The following is a 22,423-nucleotide window of genomic DNA, read 5'->3' on the forward strand; positions in this document are numbered from 1 at the left end:
ATTTAATATTTATAACTGATTGGTTTGTTTTATGTATGTTATTGCTATTATAAGAGTTCATCAAACGTGGCAGCATATAAATGCAATAGATATTTGTTTTAAATCATCATCTTACATTTTGTTTCTGAACATTCTAATAGTAAAGCACTTCCAATCTTTGCTTCTGTTCTTCTGACCTTTAAGTCCATAAAATAACTTGTTAGAATAATGTACACAGTTGCTATTCCAAAAAGATCAGAGTGGTGGTGCTTAGAAATAATCCTGATACCATTTGATTAATTACCATTTATAAAGCTAATCTATTTCAAAATTCTGAAATTTGGGAAAGACAGTTGTGATATTACCCAGACTCCTGCTTAAGAAAATTTGCATATAACTGCAACTTAAACAGTTTTTATGAATATTAAATTATCCTACTTATACAAAGTAAAAGTAAGAGATTATTTCAAATAATACAGATAACACTTGTTCTTTCTATTGGTAACAAATGGTAAGTTCCAGTAATTTTCTAGTGGTGTTCAAAAATAATTCAGATGCTTCATGTAACTGATCTTGAAAATCTTATTTGCATTGTCACTATTCCTATTTATTTCCTTTCTCTCTCTCTCTCTTTTTAAATAATAGCTAATGTGCTGGAAGGAAACTCAATGGAGCAGGACGTGGAAAGCCCTGTTACAATTCATCCACCCAAGTTGCCCAAACAGGCCAGAGAAGATCTGCCAAAACATTTAAGCAAAGAGGGTGCCAAAAGAAAAATCCAGAGGTATGTTAGGAAAGATGGAAAATGCAACGTCCACCATGGAAACGTGAGAGAGACTTATCGCTATTTGACCGATATCTTCACTACTTTGGTCGACCTCAAGTGGAGATTCAATCTTTTCATATTTGTCTTGGTTTATACTGTGACTTGGTTGTTCTTTGGATTCATCTGGTGGCTAATTGCTTACATCCGAGGAGACATGGAGCACATAGGAGATAAGAAGTGGACACCGTGCGTTAGCAACCTCAATGGATTTGTCTCAGCCTTTTTATTCTCTATAGAGACAGAAACTACAATTGGGTATGGTTATCGGGTTATCACAGACAAATGTCCTGAAGGAATTATCCTGCTTTTAGTTCAGTCTGTTTTAGGATCTATTGTGAATGCTTTCATGGTTGGCTGCATGTTTGTAAAAATATCACAGCCCAAGAAGAGAGCAGAAACTCTGGTGTTTTCTACCAATGCTGTAATTTCTATGCGGGATGGAAAGCTGTGTTTGATGTTTCGAGTTGGGGATCTTAGAAATTCACACATTGTGGAAGCATCAATACGAGCCAAGCTGATCAAATCGAAACAGACAAAGGAGGGGGAATTTATACCTCTCAATCAAACAGATATCAATGTAGGTTATTATACTGGGGATGATCGACTGTTTTTGGTTTCACCACTGATCATCAGCCATGAAATAAACCAACAGAGTCCTTTCTGGGAGATTTCCAAAACTCAGTTGCCCAAAGAGGAATTAGAAATAGTTGTGATCCTAGAAGGAATGGTGGAAGCGACAGGTAACAATTTTTATTCTCATATTCTCATAAATTAACTTTCTTTTTTAAGAGGCATTGTATTGTAAAAAAAAAAAAAAAAGTTTAAATGTAAAACACTTGCAATTTATTTACACTCACCTGAAGTTTAAGTATCCCAAATTGTCTAACGTATATCCATGCAGTCTGATGGTGCAAAAGACGAATGGAATAAAATGGAGCAAAACAGAGATGGTGCTGTGACATTCTCAAATGGGGTAATAAGACAGATATTCATTGTGGTTAGTTTTCCTATCATTGTTTAATATAATTCTCCTATCACTGTTACATAGGAATGCTTTACAGAGCAAAGTTGGGACAAAAAATGAGCTTTCCCAGTGTCAGCACATTCTAGAAACCTTGTGTTATTATGTTTACTAATCTTATTCCTACCAGGAAAAAGACATCAGATACATTTACTAGAAGCATAAGGCCCAAGAAAGGTTTAATTGCAGAGCCAGAAAACAGATCGCATTATTCTCTCTGCTGGTCTCAGCTTAAGGGAGTCATTTAAAAGATGATCCTGATGGTCTCTTGCCCTTCTCTGATGCAAAAATCACATAAATCAGTGGAATGAAAGGCTATTGACATAACAATACTTTTAAACTACAAAATATGATGCAACCATAAGCTCACATTACTACAGCCAGAACATACCATGCTTCAAAGTAAAGTAATGATAGAATATTTTTTTGAGATTCACATCTGTCATGCTTAAAAAGAAGTGAATTGACTTCAGCCTCAGAGAAGTTCAGGTGAGCTGGTAATGGAATCTATGGATTGTGTCAGAGAAATGCCTACATCAGTAAACTAGAAATGAATAAAGTGATCCAAATGATTGAGAGCTGTCAGTCTAGATGTGGCATCTAAAAAACATTGCAAAACAGAAGGCGTGTGTGGAATTACTACAAACTGCCCTTTCCAATAAAAAACATTAATAGGTTTTGGAAATACAGAAGTGCATTTCATCAAAAATTCATAAAATGGGGCCACAGGAAAATGATGAGAGTAATCTGGTGTATTTACAGTAAAAAGAAAGTGTCAGAGTTTGTTGCAGCACACACAATCAGACAATTCAGCAGGATTCAAAACTTCTTTATATATTTAATAACACATAAGGCAAATATACAGTACCCATACTAGTTTTTCCAATGTGGTAGAGAGAAGAGATTGTAAGTAGGTACAAACACAGGCCAGGAACAGCAGAGACAAGACTTCTCCTATATACAGAATAGTTGAGCTAAGCCATGCTCAGGCTCCTAGCTGTCTGAACCACCAAACAGCCCCATTGGCTGACCTTGTTGCTATGCCTATTCCAACTCATGAACTCTTATACACTGACAGAAAGGCAGCTACAAGCACCATAAATTAAGATATCAAGAGAAGACATATATCCAGAAAAGCAGCCTTGTTGAAAAGACGTGTTGCTTTAAAATTGCTGGCAGGAAATAAAAACTATAAAATATAATGTGTACAGCAGAGAAATGGTGATGATTATGGTAAATGTGGTTTGGAAATAATTGTTTGTTCCATTATATCTTACAATATGAATTCCACAACATTAGTTCACACTGATAAGCAAATGTACCAACATAAATTACAAGAAGATACTCTATATGCCCAGCCATAATTGTATTATTTATATTTAATTCTAATGACTAGTACTAGTTCCTGAATAAGTAAGATTCCAAATAAATTTCTGGCATGATGCATTTAGCTGCAAATAAAACATCTCAAAATAGGCTAGTAGAGTATAATCTAAATGTTTGCTTTTCAGTAGATTTTTTTACATGATTGGCATAATTGGCATAATTAAGGAGCTCTTAAGGAGTTCAGGCCTAGCAACAATCCCTGAAGACTCTAAATTCTTTCTCAGCATCAAATCTAAGAATCTGGAAGTGTAGAATTTTAAATATCAGTGTTGGAATTTGGAACTAATCTCTATAATTTCCATCAGCCAGCTGATTTCCCAAGCAATAAAATATGTCATCATTCTATGAATGACAGTTTCAACCATCTGAAATTACAGGAGGTCATGGTTTTAGTTCGGAAAATGTCATTACATTTTATTCACTAGCAGAGAATGAGTTTAGTTCTGTTTAAATGGAGCCAGTAGTTTGATGTCGCTCTCACTGGAGAAAAACAGTCACATTCTTGTCAGGCTTCCTGATTATTACATTATGTAAGCCTTTCACAGTACTGATTCTTCCCCAAGAGCAAAATAGAAGTAGTATTCTAAACAACCCTTTCTTTCCCACAAAAGAAAGATGTTTACACATTGTAAAAGAATAAAATATCATAAAATCCTTACAAGATAAATTACTCCTTTATACCTAATCCGTACAAATCTGTTTGTGATTTCATTTATGCTGCCAACAGATGAACAGTTCAAGTCCAGTGTTTGCAGAACCATTTCTGCTTACATTTTTAAAAAGAAAAGCATGCTTTAGCAGCTGCAGAAAATGTTCTGAGAAGCAGTAAACTGCATAGAGAATGCTATTTAGATATTTAATGAGGCTATCAAACAGATTACTATTTACAAAGCTTTTTTGACTTCTAGTCTTGTGGATTGATTGTTTAGTCATATGCTGGCTACATTTAATTTTCAGACTCAATGGTATGCTTTAAAAATTCACAACATCTACATTCAAATTTCACCAATTGTACTTTAGGCTCAATTTAAATTCTGATTTATTTTGCTTTCACCATATGAAGGAACAGGAATTTATATATAACTGAATATCCCATTATCTAGAGGTATTTAGCTCACACTTCATATAGTTTATCTTTCTAATATTAAGAGCTATAAAGGTGAGTCTATTTCACAGAGAAATTGTTCTTGATATGCAGAACTTGTGCTATTAGAACATTGTGTGGTTTATTTTCTTTATAAGTGTTATCTAGGTCCAGTCCCAACTAATTTTGAGCATTCTGTTGCTTCAATCTTCATAATTACTGCAAACTTTAGCAGGTTTAGTTGCCTACTTCAATCTCACCACATAAATGAGGATATAGCTGTAGTGAGATACACTGTTTTAAAATAAAACAGTTTAATCTGCTTCCAGAAAAATTATCATAAATGTAGTTATTCTAGTAAAAATATTTGACAACTTATCAGGGGGGAAAGTGTTGGGTAATATATCCACAGCAATAGAATTTCTCATTGACTTAAGTATCACATATTTGAAACACACTGTCTATTTGAAACACACACTACAGGAGGTTGAATTAATGTTAAAAGTTCCAGAGAAAAATAATTACTGTAAAAGGAGCTGACATAACTGTTCTGTATGTCAAAGCTTATGCTAAGCATAAGAGAGTTCGTCAATAGGAAATGTGCCTAGGCTTGCCAATCCAACATTGCCACCTATCTGTTTCAGAACCGAATGTCTGGTTTGGAGGCCTCCTCCTTGGTTCTTCAAAATTACCAGAAGCTAGTGCAACAAGTAATCAAGTCTACAAACTAAGAAGAATTATATGGAGGTTGGAACAGGATAGTTACAGAGCAGTGTCAGGCAAAAACTGGAATCAGACAAAAAATCTGAATACTCCCAGTCTAAGGTGGATTGTCTGGTTCTCAGACATATCCAAGAATTTGAGGTGTTCTACTGTTACATCTGGAGATGCAACAACACAGGTTTCTACTGCATCCTATAATGTTCCTTTGCGTCTTACAGTATTTTATATTTAACTCTTGATTTTTTCACTTACCATACAACTTAGATATATATTTCTGCCATTGTTTAAATGGTACATTGATTTTCATAATGGTATTGTTTGAAACAAAAACATCATTATTGGCAAGACATTCATTTTTATCACAGAAATTCTACTCAGCCATGACAATGGCAATTTCCCCCAACTTAACCTGTTCTTAATTTAATTCCATGTCATAACATAATAATCTGGTATAATATACAATTCATGTTAGACATAGTGATACCCAAGTATTTCCCAAAATTTTCAGAGTAACAGGGTTGGAAAAGACCTTGAAGGTCTTCAACCCCTTGCTCAAGAAGGAGACCATTTCAGAGTAATGGTTGTCCAATCATGTCTTAAAAACCTCCACTGATGGAACATCTATAATTTCTGAAGGCACGCTGTTCCACTGACTAATTGTTCTTACTGTCAGGAAATTTCTCCTTATTTCTAGGTTAAATCTCTCCTTGATTAATTTCCATCCATTGCATTTTGTTCTGCCTTCAGGTGCTTTGGAGAATATATTGACCTCCCCTCTTCTTTGTGGCAGCCCCTTAGATACTTAAAGACTGTTATCATGTCATCCCTAGTCCTTTTCATTAGACTAACTCTCCAGTCCCCTAATCATCTTCATTGCTCTTCTCCGTACTCTTTCTAGAATCTAAACATCTTTTTTTATATTGTGACAGCCAAAACTGGATACAATATTCCAAGTGTGGTCTTACCAGGGCATTATAAAGCAGAAGTAACACTTCACATGATATTAATTATGTCCTTCTGTTAATGCAGCCTAGGACTGTGTTGGCTGTTTTTGACAGCTGCAGCACACTGTTGGCTCATATTTAACTGATTGACCATTAGGACTCCAAGATCCCTCTCACAGTTACTACTATTGAGCCAAGTACCACCTATTCTATATCTGTGCATTTGGTTTTTCTTGCCTAAATGTAAAATGTTACTTTTCACTACATTGAATTTCATTTTGTTAGATAGGGCCCAGTGTTCAAGTCAAGATCCTTCTGTATCTTGAGCCCATCTTCCAGAGTATTGGCTATTCCCGCCAGCTTAGTGTCATCCATAAATTTGATGAGTTCCCCTTCAATTCCCTCATCTAAATAATTGATGAAGTATTGAAGAGTACTGGGCCTAAGACAGAGCCTTGGGGTAACCCACTCCATACTTCCCTCCATGTAGAGGGAATGTAAATAAATACATATTCATTGTTTCACAGAATATTACATTGGATAGGGTGCAGTGTTCAAATCTGTCAAGATCCTTCTATATCTTAAGCCTATTTTCTGGATTGTTGACTATTCCTGGCAGGTTGGTGTCATCTGCAAACTTGATGAGTTCCCCTTCTATCCCTTCATCTATTTCATTTGTGAGGCTATTGCAGAATACTGGGCCTAAGACAGAACCCCGGGGTACCCCACTGCATACTTCCCTCCATGTAAATGTAGTTCCATTAAGGACCACACATTGAGTGCGGTTGCTCAGTCAGTTACAAATACATTTGATGGTGATGCTTCTAACCCACATTTTTCTATCTTATCAAGTAATAAGTTGTAGTCTACTTTAGCAAATTCATTACTGAAGTACAAGAAAATTATATCCACAGCATGTCCACTAATTTAGTCACTTTGTCAAAAAAGCAATAAGATTTGTCTACCATGATGTTTTAGACAAACTCATGTTTTTTCTCAATTTTAAAATATTTTTTCCCATCAATTCCGTTGGCTTTTTCATTTTCAAATTCGTTGTTAACCTCTTTGTATTTTGTTTATTAATTTTGAAAACAGCTAACCCCCAACACTGTTTTCCACTAATATTTCTATTTCTTTCAGCAGATTTTCCAAAATTATTACTGGATATGCTTGAGAAAGTAACTAAAGAGTTAGTATTAAACATCAAGACAATATTTTGTAATTGAAGTACACTATGGATATTTTTCTCTGTCAGCCAAAATGTTGGGATGGAGGATTTTTGTCAACCTAAGGAATAAGGCTGTGACTTGGTTTGAAGCCATTTAAATGTTTTATGTAATCTTGGTGCACCCTAGCACAGCAGCTCACAGTAATTTGCTATTCACTTCTACCATATGCTTATTATTATACACTCTAGCCCTCTTTCCCCATTTACTCTCTTGCAGCAAACCTTAATACTTCTACCGCCTCACTCATTTTGCCAGTTTGCTCCCCACTGCTGAGACTTTCCTCCTTCTCTCTGCAAAGCCAAAAGCAATTTCCACATTATGGTAATGCAACTCATTTCATTCAATATTTTAAGAGGCCCAATCATCTTGCTTGTAAAGCCAAAGGCCATGCTGTCTGGGAATTCTGAGAACTGAAATCTCAACATGTTTGGAAGGAAGTTAGAATAGGGATAGTTGGATAGACTAGACCTAAACTGGTTGGAGATATAGATATATTTACCTTATGGCTCACTGAGTGATCTTGCAGTCCTACAAGTGCAGCATCCATGAAATTCATCATCTATATTGGATGAATTGTTATGACACCACTACCACTGCTTAGCTAGAAACATCCATTTGTCATTCTAACTGCTAAAAATGGAATTTGTGAACAGTAAATATTCCCAGGACTTCAGAAAACAAAAAGTTGGGATTATCCCATAGAAGTGTCTCTCAGTTTCCCATCAAAACACAAAACTATCTTTTTGAAAATGACAAAGAGAAACTTACTAAGAACAATACTTCGATCAAGTTAATCACAGGAATCAACAGAAAACATTTTGTGTCTATTTTCATATTACAGTACTAGGATAATGTCAGATAATGAAAAATGGACAAATACAGCCATGGGTTGCAACCCATATATCAAATTAACATTGCTTTAGCAACTGTAATGTAGTACCAAGACAGAAAGTATATAATTTTTTGGCATGTTCTGTCTTTAAGAACAGTGCTATTTGTTCTCCATTTCTGTGAGAAAAAGAAAAAAATTAAGGAAATTTGAAGAAAATGAATTAAAATGGTGAAGGTAACATTTTGTCATCTGTCTTCCACTTTAAATTCTACCAATGTGTCTCTTTTCAATGTGGAGTTTTTCAATGCTATCCTGGCTTGGGTATTTGAGGATTTTTACTTGTCCTTTGCCTTTGACAAGTATAGAAAGAAAAGTTCATAATCTTTACTTATGACCCCTTTGTAGGCATTCTAGTCCTCACTGAAACCCATGGCTAGAGTATGTCTCACTATTAACTTCTTCCCTACCAAAGAAACTTTGTTTCAATGAGTTTAGAGCAGGGGTGTCAAACTCATGGCCCGCGGGCCGGATGCATCATGCGCTGGCCACTCCCACGTCCAGTTTTGCGAAGGGGAAAAAACTCATGGTACATCACGTGATGATGCTGTGATGATGCGAGTTTGACACCCCTGGTTTAGAGGGTTATTTCTATTCTACTTTAAAAGCCTCCAAATAAAGCTTTTATAGTTAGAAGTAACATAGTGAGATCATTTCAACAAACACCTGAACTTCTAAGACTATATTATTTATGCCAGAAATACCAAGTCACTTAGTGCACAATTATTTTGTGACATTATTTTCAATCTATCAATAGCAGAATGATAACATTCATTTCACTCCTTCCAGCTTAGTGATTTGAAATAGCTTTGTGAGCCCTGTCCTGTTCCTTTTCATTTTTCACAGGGTTGTCTTGCTTCAAGTGATATACCATACTTTTTAGCATATAAGACGCACTCCCCCCCCCCTTAAAGTGGGTGAAAATTGCAGTGCATCTTATACACTGAATGTTGCCGAGCCCCACATATCTGTTGGCTCCCACCCTTCAGCGGTTTTTGGCCTCCATTCATTGCAGTTTCAGCCTCCCCACGCTCCATATTAGACCTGTTCCAGGCTGCGGGGATCACCACAACACATCACCACTGATTGCCACCTCCGCATGTTGCGTTTTTGGCCTCCGCAGGTCCATTTTTTTGTCTCTGTGCATCGCATTTTTGGCCAGTTCCAGGCAGCAGGGATCAGTGGCAACAGCAGCAGCAATCCTTGCTGCCTGGAACCAGCCGAAAATGTGACACTCAGAGACCAAAAATAGGGCATGCAGAGGCCAAAAACATGATGCACAGAGGCCAAAAACACAATGCGCGGAGGCGGCAATGGGCTGTGGTGATCCCCGCAGCCTGGAACATCTGATTGGTGGTATTCCAGGAGGCTGATCCAACCACCAATCAGCTGCTCATGCTGAATCAGGCTGTGATAACATGTTGAAGCTTACCAGGCTATTTGCTGTTTGCTGCAAGGACACTAGCCAGATAAATACTGATGGATGCTGGTAGGCAGAGACAGAATTTTTTGTTGTTGTTTTCCTCCCCAAAAACTAATGTGCATCTTATACTCCAGAGTGACTTATACTCCCAAAAAAACGGTATATTTTTAAACTGTTATACTGAAACCTCAGTTGGAGCAACTAGAAAGCTGAGCCAGGAGATTTAAATCAGCTGTTATTATTACTATGAGAGTCTTATGGCAGCTGAACTATTGCCAGGAGAGATAGGGAGGAGACATCCACAAAGGGAATGATACTCAAGAGATTTTCCAGACTGAAAAATTAACAAAGGAAATGCAGAGTTCCCCAGAAATAGCAAATCCAATCAAAGTTTCATGGGACCAGAGGTAATTTAAACCAGTGGTTCTCAATCTTGGCAACTTTAGGATGTCTGGATTTCAACCCCCAGAATTACCCAGCCATCATATTGCCTAAGGAATATTGGGAGTTGCAGCCCACCCATCTTAAGGTAGCTAAGATTGAGAAACACTGATTTATACCACTCGTCGTACCTTACAATAACCTGTAAGCATGCACAGAATCAGGCTCTGAGATACTACACTATGTACTTACCAAAAGAAATCACTAGGAAAAAAATATGTTATGCACAGAAGAAAGCACTATGAAGTGGAATGTAAGTCTAAGTTCTATTGTTATTGGGGAGTCAGCTTTGTCCCACATTTTAGATTTGTGAAGCAGAAATAGCACATTAACACAAATGTTATAAATTTTCTGTTCATTTTGATAAAGTTACACTTCAAATAAATATGCTAAGATTTCGGTATATTGTTACCTCACAGCTTATATCTTTTGTACGTAAGATACCTGCATTTTCTTTTTATTTACTATATATCCCACCTTTATTATTTTTATAACTAACTCAAAGCAGTGAACAAACCTAATACTCCTTCCTCCTCTTATTTTACCTACACTTACAACCCTGTGAGATGGATTAGGCTGAAAGAAAATGGAGTGGCCTAAAGTCACCCAGCTAGCTTTCATGCCTAAAACAGTACTAGAATTCACAGTCTCCCCATTTCTAACCTGCTGCCTTAATCACTAGACCAAACTGACCCTCCAGTTTATTACAGGTATTCTACATTTAGTGGAAAATAATTATAATGTTTTGCATTCTGATTTCCTCCTCTTTTTGGCTTGATGTTTGAAGCCATTTATTAAACCACATCCTGGAATGTGAAGTCACATGGGCCTTAGGAAGTCTGAGCAACAACAAAGCTAGTGGAGGTGACAGTATTCCAGCTGAGCTATTCAAAATCTTAAAAGATGATGCAGTAAAAGTGCTACACTCAATTTGCCAGCAAATTAACAGTGGCTACAGTCACTGTCAGTTTACATTCCAATTCCAAAGAAGGGCAATGCCAAAAAATGTTCAAACTATCACACCATTGCACTCATTTCACATGCTAGCAAAGTTATGCTCAAAATCCTACAAGCTAGGCTCCAGCAGTATGTGGACTGACAACTACCAGAAGTACATGCAGGATTTTGAAGAGGCAGAGGAACTAAAGATCAAATTGCCAATATACGCTGGATCATGGAGAAAGCTAGGGAATTCCAGAAAAACATCTACTTCTGCTTCATTGACTATACTAAAGCCTTTGATTGTGTGGATCACAACAAATTGTGGCAAGTTCTTAAAGAGATGGGGTTACCAGACCATCTTATTTGTCTCTTGAGAAATCTATATGCGGGTCAAGAAGCAACAGTGAGAACTGGACACGGAACCATTGTTTGGTTCAAAATTGGGAAAGGAGTTCAGCAAGGCTGTATATTGTCGCCCTGCCTATTTAACTTATATGCTGAGCACATCATGAGAAAGGCGAGGCTAGATGAATCACAACTTGGAATTAAGATTGTCAGGATAAATATCAACAACCTTAGATATGCAGATGATACCATTCTAATGGCAGAAAGTGAAGAGGAACTAAAGAGCCTTCTGATGCAGGTGAAGGAGAAGAGTGCAAAAGTTGGCTTGAAACTCAACATTAAGAAAACTAAGATCATGGCATCCAGCTGTCTCAATTATTGGCAAATAGATGGGGAAGAAATGGAGGTAGTGACAGACTTAATTTTCCTGGGCTCCAAGATCATCGCAGATGGGGACTACAGCCAAGAAATTAAAAGATGCTTGCTCCTGGGGAGAAAAGCTATGGCAAATCTAGACAGCATACTAAAAATCAGAGACATCAACCTGCAACAAAAGTGTGTATAGTCAAGGCTATGGTTTTCCCAGTTGCAATGTATGGCTGTGAAAGTTGGACCATAAGGAAGGCTGAGCGCCAGAGAATTAAGACCTTTGAACTATGGTGCTGGAGAAGACTCCTGTGAGTCCCCGGTCAGTCCTAGAGGAGATAAACCCTGACTGCTCCTTAGAAGGCCAAATCCTGAAGATGAAACTTAAATACTTTGGCCCCTAATGAGAAGGAAGGGCTCACTGGAGAAGAGCCTAATTTATTTTATTTTATTTTTATTTATTTATATGCCGCCCTTCTCTGGAGACTCAGGGCAGCTTACAATGCGTTAAGCAATAGCCTTCATACTTTTGTATATTTATACAAAGTCAGCTTATTGCCCCCACAAACTGGGTCCTCATTTTACCTACCTTAGAAAGGATGGAAGGCTGAGTCAACCGTGAGCCTGGTGAGAATTGAACTCGCAGTAATTGCAGGCAGCTGGAAGCTAAATACTACCTTTAACAGTAGCATTAGTCTGCTGCGCCACTCAGGCAAAAAGAAGAAGGGGACAGCAGAGAATGAGGTGGTTGGATGGTGTTACTGAAGCAGTCGGCGTGAGCCTAAATGGATTCCAGGGGATGGTAGAGGCTAGGAAGGCCTGGAGGAACATTGTCCATGGGGTCGTGATGGGTCAGACACGACTTTGTGACTAATAACAACAACAACAAATTAACTTACATGGAAAGCAAAATGCAACCCATGAGCAAAAAGCAGCTGCTCCACCTGTTGATGAACATGAGATAATACAGTGTAATTAAACATGAGATAATACAATCACATTGCAACACTATGCCATCAACTCAAATGGAATTTGAATATGCCCCCCCCCCCATTTCTCCATTCCTTCACTTTCAATATACAAGTTAATTCTGCTTGTCTTATTACCTGAATCTTGTAAGGCTGGTATTAAAATTAAAAGCTACATTAGTATAACTAAGCAATTTCCAAGAAATAAAGAAGGCAGCCAAGTTAGAAATGCTGGCAATAATCAGAAAGTTGACTTTAACATACCTTGCTGCATTCACATAGCTGCACTTAGGTAAGGGTCATTTCATTCTTCTGTGTTGCCTTAGCAAAGGGCCATCAAATTCCTGGCCCGCAGGCTGGATGCGTCACTCACTGGCCATGCCCACACTTGGTTTAGCAAAGGGGGAAAAAGTCCCGATATGTCACGTGATGCCGCCGTGATGATGACAGTTTCACATCCCTGCCTTAGCATATTTTATTTTTGGATGCACAGTATCATCTAATGAGGATTAGAGAACCATGAAAAAAGATAAAGATTTATGCCAGGAAACAAATTAGCAGGACCCTCAGTATAGTTGCATGAGACATTGCAACATAAATTAACCCATCAACTTTCAGCTAAGCCAGTTTGGGAATCCAAGTAGTGAAGTTAGTTTATGGTTCAGGATGTCAAACAAACCCAGAGAAAGGAATTGATGGAAAGCACCAGAGGTAATTTTACTATGGGTAAACATTTATTTATTTATTTATTTATTTATTTATTTATTTATTTATTTATTTATTTATTTCAACTTGTATGCTGCCTTTCTCCGAAGACTCAAGGCGGCTTACAATGCATTTAAAAACCATATATAAAAACATTAAACATTAAAACATTAAAAACAATTAAAACCCATTCACACCATTCATGGCCGGATCTTGCCAGATTGCAACAGCGAGATCAATGGCCCCAGGCCTGCTGGAAAAGCCAGGTCTTCACCCCTTTTCGGAAGGCCAATAGGGTGGGATGGTCCAGATCTCAGGAAAATGGGACTTAAGTAAAAATCAACCTATTATTGATTTTTATTAGTAATCTCAAATATTCTAAAATTAGACAAATTTAAACAGATGGCTGAAAACAGGACCATTGTCTCTCTTTATTCCAAAGACTAAATGCAGTGAACCATTATCATCCTGGCATTACTATCCTTTCTAATATGTAGACATTTACAAGGAAATGGGTTTGTACATCATGATTCTGCAAGAGAAATTATGACAGAGAAAACATTTAGTAAAACATAAGGTTTTTTTCTGACCCTTCTCCTAATATAATGATCCTAAATCTCACAGAATAATCTAATGGATATAAACCAACACAGAGAAAATATCTTTGATAAATAATGGGTGCTGGCTCCACTCAAAAACCTCATTTATCTGAGTATGGGGCATTCCCTGTGAGGAAAAGGAAAATGCCAAGAATCTGTTTAAAACAAGGAATATTCCTTCCACATGGCAGTGGTGGTTTTGGTTAAATAAGGCTTGGGATGGAACAATGGTGCAGTCTACGCCTGAGATCACTGACCATAGCTTGTTTCTGTCTGCTGCCCTGTCTAAGGACTGTCCGCTTTTCTGATGCCCAATACAGCTGGATATACTGGTTCCCTCTTCAACTAGAGTCTGGACACCTCCAAAATCTAAGCACCAAATTTGTGACCTCTCCCACTGCTCTATGCTATTTTATCTTTCCTGAAAACAAGATAGAGATAGATTATAATTATAGCATTCCCACAATCTTTTAAGATAGTCATCCAATTCATATATGAGAAAGGATTAACTTTGACAAATTCATGTTTATGCTATTTTCAAAGTTCTTTCAGATTGATTTCTTTATAATTTGTTACAGAATTGTCTTAGATCCAGTTTCAGATTTATTGACAATCAAAAGATAGGGAAATTAGTTCTTCAATAGTCATTTGCTATTTCTTGACCATTTTCAAGAATAACGCAAAACATTTTGGCCAAACCATCTGCAAATTATTTCACCTTAACCTGAAGATTTACATTTCCAGAGAGTACGTACAGATGTATGTACTCCCTGAATAGATCATGGGTTGTGGGGGGGGGGGAGCTAGAGGAGAAAATATTCTCTCTCAGGTTATTGGGGGGGGGATAAAATAATACATCACTGGACTTTTAAAAAGCACATTAATGGGGAAAAGAAAGAAGTTCGATGAAATAAAAACCATACTTTTAAAAAATTCCACAAGATTTCAGACCAGCTACTTCTATGTATAGGTATATAATTATTGTAGCGCTATATGTACTTTTACAGGAGTCAGGGTTAAAGTTAGTTCTAAAAGATATTACAAAATGTAGTCAGCATTGTTTTATTTGAAAAGACATTCCTGCTTCTGTGAAACACCCAATGTTGCTAGCATTCCACAAATATAAGCATGCTACCTAAAATGGACTGAAACCTCAAGGACAAAACATAGGACAGTAAAGTTGCCCTGAATCTGCTTTGGTGGTTGGTAGGAGATTATTAGAGGGTGGTGTTGTATTTTTCTGCCTCCAGAAAGGGATAGTGGACCATTCAAACAATATGACAAGCAGCCCTGTCTTATTTATTTGTTAGTATCAACATAAGAATGGAGAGAGGGGGAGAACTCTTCGGCCCGACTCTATGTCCTGAAACTGAATGGTAGTCAAAATATAACTCAACCATTTGTTTTTAATTCTTAAAAAGGTAAACTGTTTTCACTTGTTCCTCAATTTATTTTAATCAAGTTTGTTAACTTGTATTTATGTTAATCAACTTTTAGTTGTGGCTACTTTTAACATATAGCACATTATATCACTCTCTATTGATTTCGAACAAATTTTATTCTTAATTACTGTATTGTAATAATTGCTATTACTCTGCTAGGTAGAGTATGCCAACTAAACCTGCATTAAAATTTCAAATTCTTCTTATTTCCCATACTACCAGTATTAGGGTATGGTCAGTGAAGTCTATGAACTTTATATTCTTTTGCATCTTTTATTGAGTAGTTTAGTAGCCATCATTAGAGTAACCATCCTCAGTAGAGAAATCTGAGGTCCTTTGGGTAGGTTTTTTGTCACCAACCCTTATTTAAATAAATGGAATCTGAAGACCTATATATTAAACTCACCAGCAATTTTGGAGGCAATGAAATAATTAAAATTAAGAGAAATTGTGAGCCAAGTATAGAATTCTCACACTTCAAATGAGAGGACACAAACACAAGTCAGGAAAAGTTAAGCTTCTCCAGTTTATTGTTGTTTTTAGCCATTCTCAGATTTGGTCAGCTGCATTTCAGCAGTAAACTCACATACAGAAACAGAAGGCTTAGTTAGAAAAAAATAACTGTGCATTAACTGTTTGCTATTGGTGTCTAGGTTACTAGAATGAGATGCCAGAGTCCGTGCCATCTGCCCAGTAGATAATGATGTACTTCGTGCATCAAAATGGATGGGTTCCCAAAAAGACTAGGTGGTGATTCACCTGATCTTTAGACCTTATAGAGTTAAGTCCCTGGACATAATAATAGAGGGCAGAAATACTGGAAACAGTGGTTATTACCATATCTACAGCAATCTCCAAAGTACAATTATATGTTTCCAATAGAAGAGAATATGTGTAGCTCAGAGTTGAACTGTAGAGCTCTTGGTGCTCTGAGCTTGCTTGTTCACTTGCAGATGTTTCATTCCAGACTAAGTAGCATCATTAGTGTGAGTTAGTGTGGGGTTTGCTCCTTGTTTATGTACAGTAGCTTCTCCTGCCAAGGTTGGTGGAGGTGATTATTAGGGTTTTATTTTCAGCTCGGCTATTTGCTGACTATTAATCCCTATCTGGGTATAAACTGCTGGAGAAGATTTATTCTGATCTTTTTGTTTCCTTCTTAACTTTGTTATTGTCTCTTTTGAATGGTGTGTGTGGTGTATGGTGTGTGTGTGTGCGTGTGTGTGCGTGTGTGTGTGTGTGTGTTGTGCTATTGGAAGCCACAGAAGATGAAGAGATGGAGCTAACACTTCATCTCTAATGGAAGGGTCTGCTGGGAAGAGAGAAGAACTGACCAAAAGCATTCTACAAGATTATTGGCCAGAAAGAACCTCACCCACCAAAGGAACAAGTCCGAATACCACCCTGGTATTTTCTAATACAGGATAATTTTCTTGTACTGGGTTTACAAAAGAGGCATGTTTTGAAGAATCTCGTGAGAAGTGACCAAAAAAATGAAAAGAAATTAAGTTCTATAACACAATTTGAATGGGCTAAAGATTCTTTGTTAGAAGTAAAACAGTATATAGTTGGTTTATTTGATCAAGATTAAAATAAATATGTTATTATCTTTGATAAACCTTTGTGAACTTTTGCTGGCACAAGAACTTAAATGACTGTGCTTTATGGAATATGGGAAGAAGAAATCATTTGTTGTATTTTAAGAGAAGATGATAAGTTACTAAAATTGTTCATATTTGTGGTGAAGGTGCAAAGTCACTTCATATATTTATTTTATTTTCTTTACTATATTTTTACTTTTCTTTCTTTTCTGTTCCTTCTTCTATTTCTCTTTTTTCTTTTTTTTCTGCACTTTCTACTCTTTTTATTTTTGTATATTTGTTCAGTTTGAATTAGTTTTTATTGTTATAATTATAGTGTTTAATAAAATTGCCACCAAAAAAAGAAGCCATGAATGATCACTGTATGTGGCACTTGCTAAACAAGGACTATCTGTAAAGTTCTTTTTCTAAATTGAATATAAGACATCATTTTTGCATGCTATTAAACCTTGAATTTTAAAAATCTGTCGTGCTTTTCCTTGGAATTTAGACTAAGTATAAAATCATAGTAAGTATATTATTTAAAAATGTTTTTTATCCCACTTTTCCATGAAAAAGCATTCCAAGTAGCAAAAGAATTAAAACCAATGATAAAGATGTACTTGTGTGTACACTGCCCAGAGTCATATCGCCAGCTATATAAATGTGATTAATAAATACGTAAATTCAGTACCACTGAGTCTAGCTAATCTTTCTAATTTCTCTCTTCTTTCTTTGCAGGGATGACATGCCAAGCCCGAAGTTCTTACATTACCAGTGAAATTCTGTGGGGTTATCGTTTCACACCTGTTCTCACCCTAGAGGATGGATTTTATGAAGTTGATTATAATAATTTCCATGAGACATATGAAACCAACACCCCATCTTATAGCGCCAAAGAATTGGCAGAGATGGCCAGTCGAGCAGAGTTACCCCTTACTTGGTCTGTCTCAAGCCAGTTAGATCAGCATGCTGAAATGGAGGCTGGAGAGGAAGCTAAGAGCCATGAAGAACAAGCAGAAAGGAATGGTGATGTGGCCAATTTAGAGAATGAATCCAAAGTTTAGAACTGAATGAGGGGACAGAAAACATTAACACTTTCAAAAGAGGGGGGAAAACAGCAGTCTAAAATGTTTACTGTCTGTCCATCCATCAATAAGATCAGTGAAGATTTGGGTTGAAGCTGCAATATTGTATATTTTCCTATTTTGTTTTACCTTTTATTGTTCCACTTTTTAGTTGGAGAAATCAATATTCTCATACATAAACAAGTGGCTTTTGTTTTGTTTTGTTTTTGATGACAAAAAGCAAAAATACATAGATCAGGGCAAACATGAATGGAGAATCTGTAGGTAATAATTATTACTGACCTGAGCTTTAACTCCAGATTTTTATATATATTTCTCCAAAATAGATTTAAATGATATGCCTTTATTGCAGCTTTAAGACCCAAGATGTGCAGAAAGATCTGCAGATCAATACGATACTGTACTTCTGTAATTTCTTTCTCTTTCACTTTAATAATAAATCCAGCATGTACAAAAGTATTGTAGTAAAGAATCTTTAAATAATGTATATTTGTGTGTAATTAATTTTAGACTTAGATTTAGAATTTAGAAAATAATGAGATGCAAAAAAAAAAATCCTTTAAAAACTCACTACTAAGAAGGCATTTCTGTTTTAAACCAGTTTATTATTAGAATTTGATTGGCACCTTTTAAACTGCCCCATTAACGCATGCCATTTTCATCATACCAGACTGGCAGCTATTTAGAGTACCTCACTATTTTCTTAAGCGATGATTTAGCTAACTCTAAAAAGCCATAGGTCTGAATTGGGGTGGGACTGGGCTGGGGAGAGGGCAAAGATGTTATAACATGATTCCTGATATACTGTGAAACTGTTTACAAAATTATCTTGGTTTTTTTCTAATGTTAAACAGTGAAAGCATTTCATGCTTAGTTGGGTCGTGCAGCTAGACTTTAACTGTGCCTGATTCTTGTCAAAAACAGGAGTTCTTGTGTGACATTTGTCATTCACAGGAGTTTGTCTGCACACATGTGTGTGTATTGATCTGTTATTTCCCGCTAAGTGCAATACTTTTAGGAAGCATTGACTTTCAAACAAACACCTGTGTCATTTGAAATATGCTGGGGAAATGGAGCAGTTGTGTAAGCATTGGAGATTTTTGAACATTATTTATAGCTCATTGGAAACCTCTTCAGCTGAAGTTCTGCCTGAAAGAAAACTACTGAATGGACTACTGAGTTTCATTATTATGGTAGAACATCGTACGTCTTAAGTATTCTTCTGAATATTTTCATAGCTAGACAATCTTTAAAAAAGATTGTCTCGTTAGATACCGCTGTATCAGCTTTGAACAGATATTGTTTCTGTATGTTAGCAAGCATAGTTTCTAGGCCTCATTCTGTCATCTTTACTTATGAGTAGTGCCTTGCTTGACAGAATCAGATTCTTCCAATTGTGGATTACTGCAACTGAATTGACCCAAAATCTAAATATGTATCATATAGCTACCAGATATGAGTCCATCCAGTCACTAAACCTGCTGAGACACGGTGAGCAACATCAAGTGCTATTCAATTCACACTCAGATTGGTCCCATTTTTAGCTCCACAGAAAATACTGTAAGAGTATTGTAAGAATAATATTGTTATTCATTTTTATTAATTTTATCTTACTACAGGTAGTCCTCAACTTATGACCACAATTGAGCCCAAATTTTCTGCTGCAAAGTGAGACATTAATTGAGTTTTGCCCCATTTTACGATCTTTCTTGCCACATTTGTTAAGTGCAGTTGTTAAGTTAGTAATGCAGTTGTTAAGTGAATCTGGCTTCCTCATTGACTTTTGTGTCAGAAAGTCACAAAAGCTGGTCACATTATTGCAGTACATTGCAGCCATCATAAATATGAGTCAGTTTTCAAGCATCTGAATTTTGATCATGTGACCATGGAGATATTGCAATGGTCATCAGGGGCGGGTTTCAGGGGATTGTGGGCACGCGCGTGCTTGCGTACATGTGCAACACTTCTGCACATGCGCAGAAGTGTCCAGGTGGGTGGACGGAGCCTCCCGCCGCCGCCGCTACCAGTTTGCCTGATCTGGGGCGAACTGGTAGCAACCCACCACTGATGGTCATGTGAAATACAGTCATAAGTCATTTTTCACTGCTGTTGTAACTTTGAACTATTATAAGTCAAGGACTACCTGTACTTCTCTTTTTCCACAGGAGCTCAAAGCAGTTTTCAAGAAAACAATAAAATATAATCAACAATCCTATAAATAAATAAATAAATTTTAAAAAACTAATGATAATACTAAAATACAGACTGGTCCTGAAACAGAGTGCTGTTTTCTTACAACCACCAAGAATAATTATTGCCATTTCAAAGAATAAAATATGGGACCTGCAGTACACTTCTTGGAACAATTGAAATTGAGATATCCCCATTGAGAAGAACTTGCTCCTAGATGCTGCATCATGAACAGAAATAACCTATGAGACTATGAAATGGTCTTCCCAGGCAATGTTAGAGCACAGTTTGGATAATTTGGGGAAAGTGATATTTTTAAGCATTTAGTTCATCTGATTTTGGTATCTTTGGGGGTAAGGTAAGCTTAGATAGCTAACAATTTATTAAGCAACAATTACTCAATAAATACTTAATCTCTTATTCATTAATGAATAATAAGATTGTGTGGCAAGCCATCAATAAATTACTAGTTTAAAGGAAAACTTACCAAGAGATATATTATTATTCCAGTCTCAAAAAAATATTCCATAGCAATAATACTATTGACCTATCCCCTCGTAGATATGTGCCCACCAGGCTTCCGTGTATTCCACCAGCCAAGAGCTCAGGGCAGGGGCGGGGGGTGGCGGTTATTATAAGGAAAGTCTTGATCCGAGGGAGACCACTGTTCCACAGATAGCCAGATGTGAGTCCCTTCTTGTGAAGTGGGGCCGTGGAGTGCAGATGGGCTTGTTGATCACGTACCACATGTTTATTGGACCCGTGTCCCTCCTGGTTGGTGCTGGCTTCCCGGGAGGTTACACGAGGCTGGCTCCAGGGGATTATCAACGCTTCCTTGAGTGAGGAAAGAGGCAGTGGTGAGGCCCCTCCTCAAGAAGCCTGCTCTGGATCTGGCTGTTTTGGCTAACTACCGTCCGGTCTCCAACCTTCCCTTCTTGGTGAAGGTTGTTGAGAGTGTGGTGGCATGACAGCTTCCTGGGTACCTGGATGAAGCTGTCTATCTTGATCTGCTCCAGTCCGGCTTCAGGCCTGGGCACAGCACGGAAACGGCATTGGTCGCGTTGTTGGATGATCTCTGGAGGGCTCGGGATAGGGGCTGCTCCTCTATCCTGGTCCCGTTAGATCTCTCAGCGGCTTTTGATACCATCGACCATGGTATCCTGCAGTGCCGGTTAGAGGGGTTGGGAGTGGGGGGCACCGTCCTGCGGTGGTTCTCCTCCTATCTCTCTGACCGGTCACAATCGGTGTTGGCAGGGGGGCAGCGGTCGACCCCGAGGTGCCTTGTTTGTGGGGTGCCACAAGGGTCGGTCCTCTCGCCCCTTCTGTCCAACATTTATGTAAAGCCGCTGGGTGAGATCATCCATGGCTTTGGGGTGGAGTTCCATCAGTACGCTGATGACACTCAGCTGTACATCTCCACCCCAGGCCACCCCAACGATGCCCTTGAAGTGATGTCCCAGTGCCTGGAGGCTGTGCGGGCCTGGATGGGGAGAAACAGGCTCCGACTCAACCCTTCCAAGACCGAGTGGCTGTGGCTTCCGGCGTCCCAATATAGCCAGCTGGTGCCATCGCTAGTTATTGGGGGCGAATCACTGGCCCCCACAGAGAGGGCTCGGCTGTCTTTAGAAGAGCATATGACGGCCGTGGCCAGCGGGGCTTTTTATCAGGTCCGCCTGATACGCCAGTTGCGTCCCTTTCTGGATCGGGACTCCCTACGCACGGTTACTCAGGCACTCGTCACTTCCTGCCTGGACTACTGCAATGCTCTCTACATGGGGCTCCCCTTGGGGTGCACCCGGAGGCTCCAGTTGGTCCAGAATGCGGCCGTGCGGGGGATTATGGGAGCGACTGGGCGCTCCCATGTGACACCTCTCCTGCATGAGCTGCACTGGCTTCCAGTGGTCTTCCAGGTGCACTTCAAGGTGTTGGTCACCACCTTTAAAGTGCTCCATGGCTTAGGGCCGGGGTATCTATGAGACCGCCTTCTGCCACCAATAGCCTCCCACCGGCCAGTTCGCTCACACAGAGAGGGCCTCCTCAGGGTGCAATCGGCCAGACAATGTCAGCTGGCGACCCCCAGGGGGAGAGGCTTCTCTGTGGCAGCACCTGCCCTCTGGAACGACATACCCCCAGAGATACACATGATACCAGACCTCCGGACTTTTCGTCGGGCCCTGAAAACTCATCTATTCCATCTAGCAGGGCTGGCTTGATCCCATCCTTTCGGTTTAATTTGAAATTGGTTTTAACTGGGTT

General features: G+C 38.2%; 1 protein-coding gene across 1 annotated transcript; it reads left to right on the forward strand.

Annotated features, from left to right (window-relative positions):
• The first annotated feature begins 632 nt into the window (after window positions 1-632).
• On the forward strand, window positions 633-17,956 carry KCNJ6 (potassium inwardly rectifying channel subfamily J member 6). Its single transcript, XM_070943508.1, has 2 exons — window positions 633-1,545; window positions 17,631-17,956. Exons 1-2 carry the CDS (start codon window positions 648-650, stop codon window positions 17,954-17,956), a joined length of 1,224 nt encoding a protein of 407 aa, XP_070799609.1. The 5' UTR covers window positions 633-647.
• The last annotated feature ends 4,467 nt before the right edge of the window (window positions 17,957-22,423 follow it).

Source organism: Pituophis catenifer, unplaced genomic scaffold (genome assembly GCF_029215685.1).
Source record: "Pituophis catenifer annectens isolate HBS135680 unplaced genomic scaffold, rPitCat1.0.hap2 SCAF_4, whole genome shotgun sequence".
NCBI lineage: Eukaryota > Metazoa > Chordata > Lepidosauria > Squamata > Colubridae > Pituophis > Pituophis catenifer.

Coding starts and splice junctions, on each gene's coding strand:
- KCNJ6 (XM_070943508.1), top strand. CDS start 648: ATGGAGCAGGACGTGGAAAGCCCTGTTACAATTCATCCACCCAAGTTG. Junction 1,546..17,630: donor AGGAATGGTGGAAGCGACAG/GTAACAATTTTT, acceptor CTTTCTTTGCAG/GGATGACATGCCAAGCCCGA.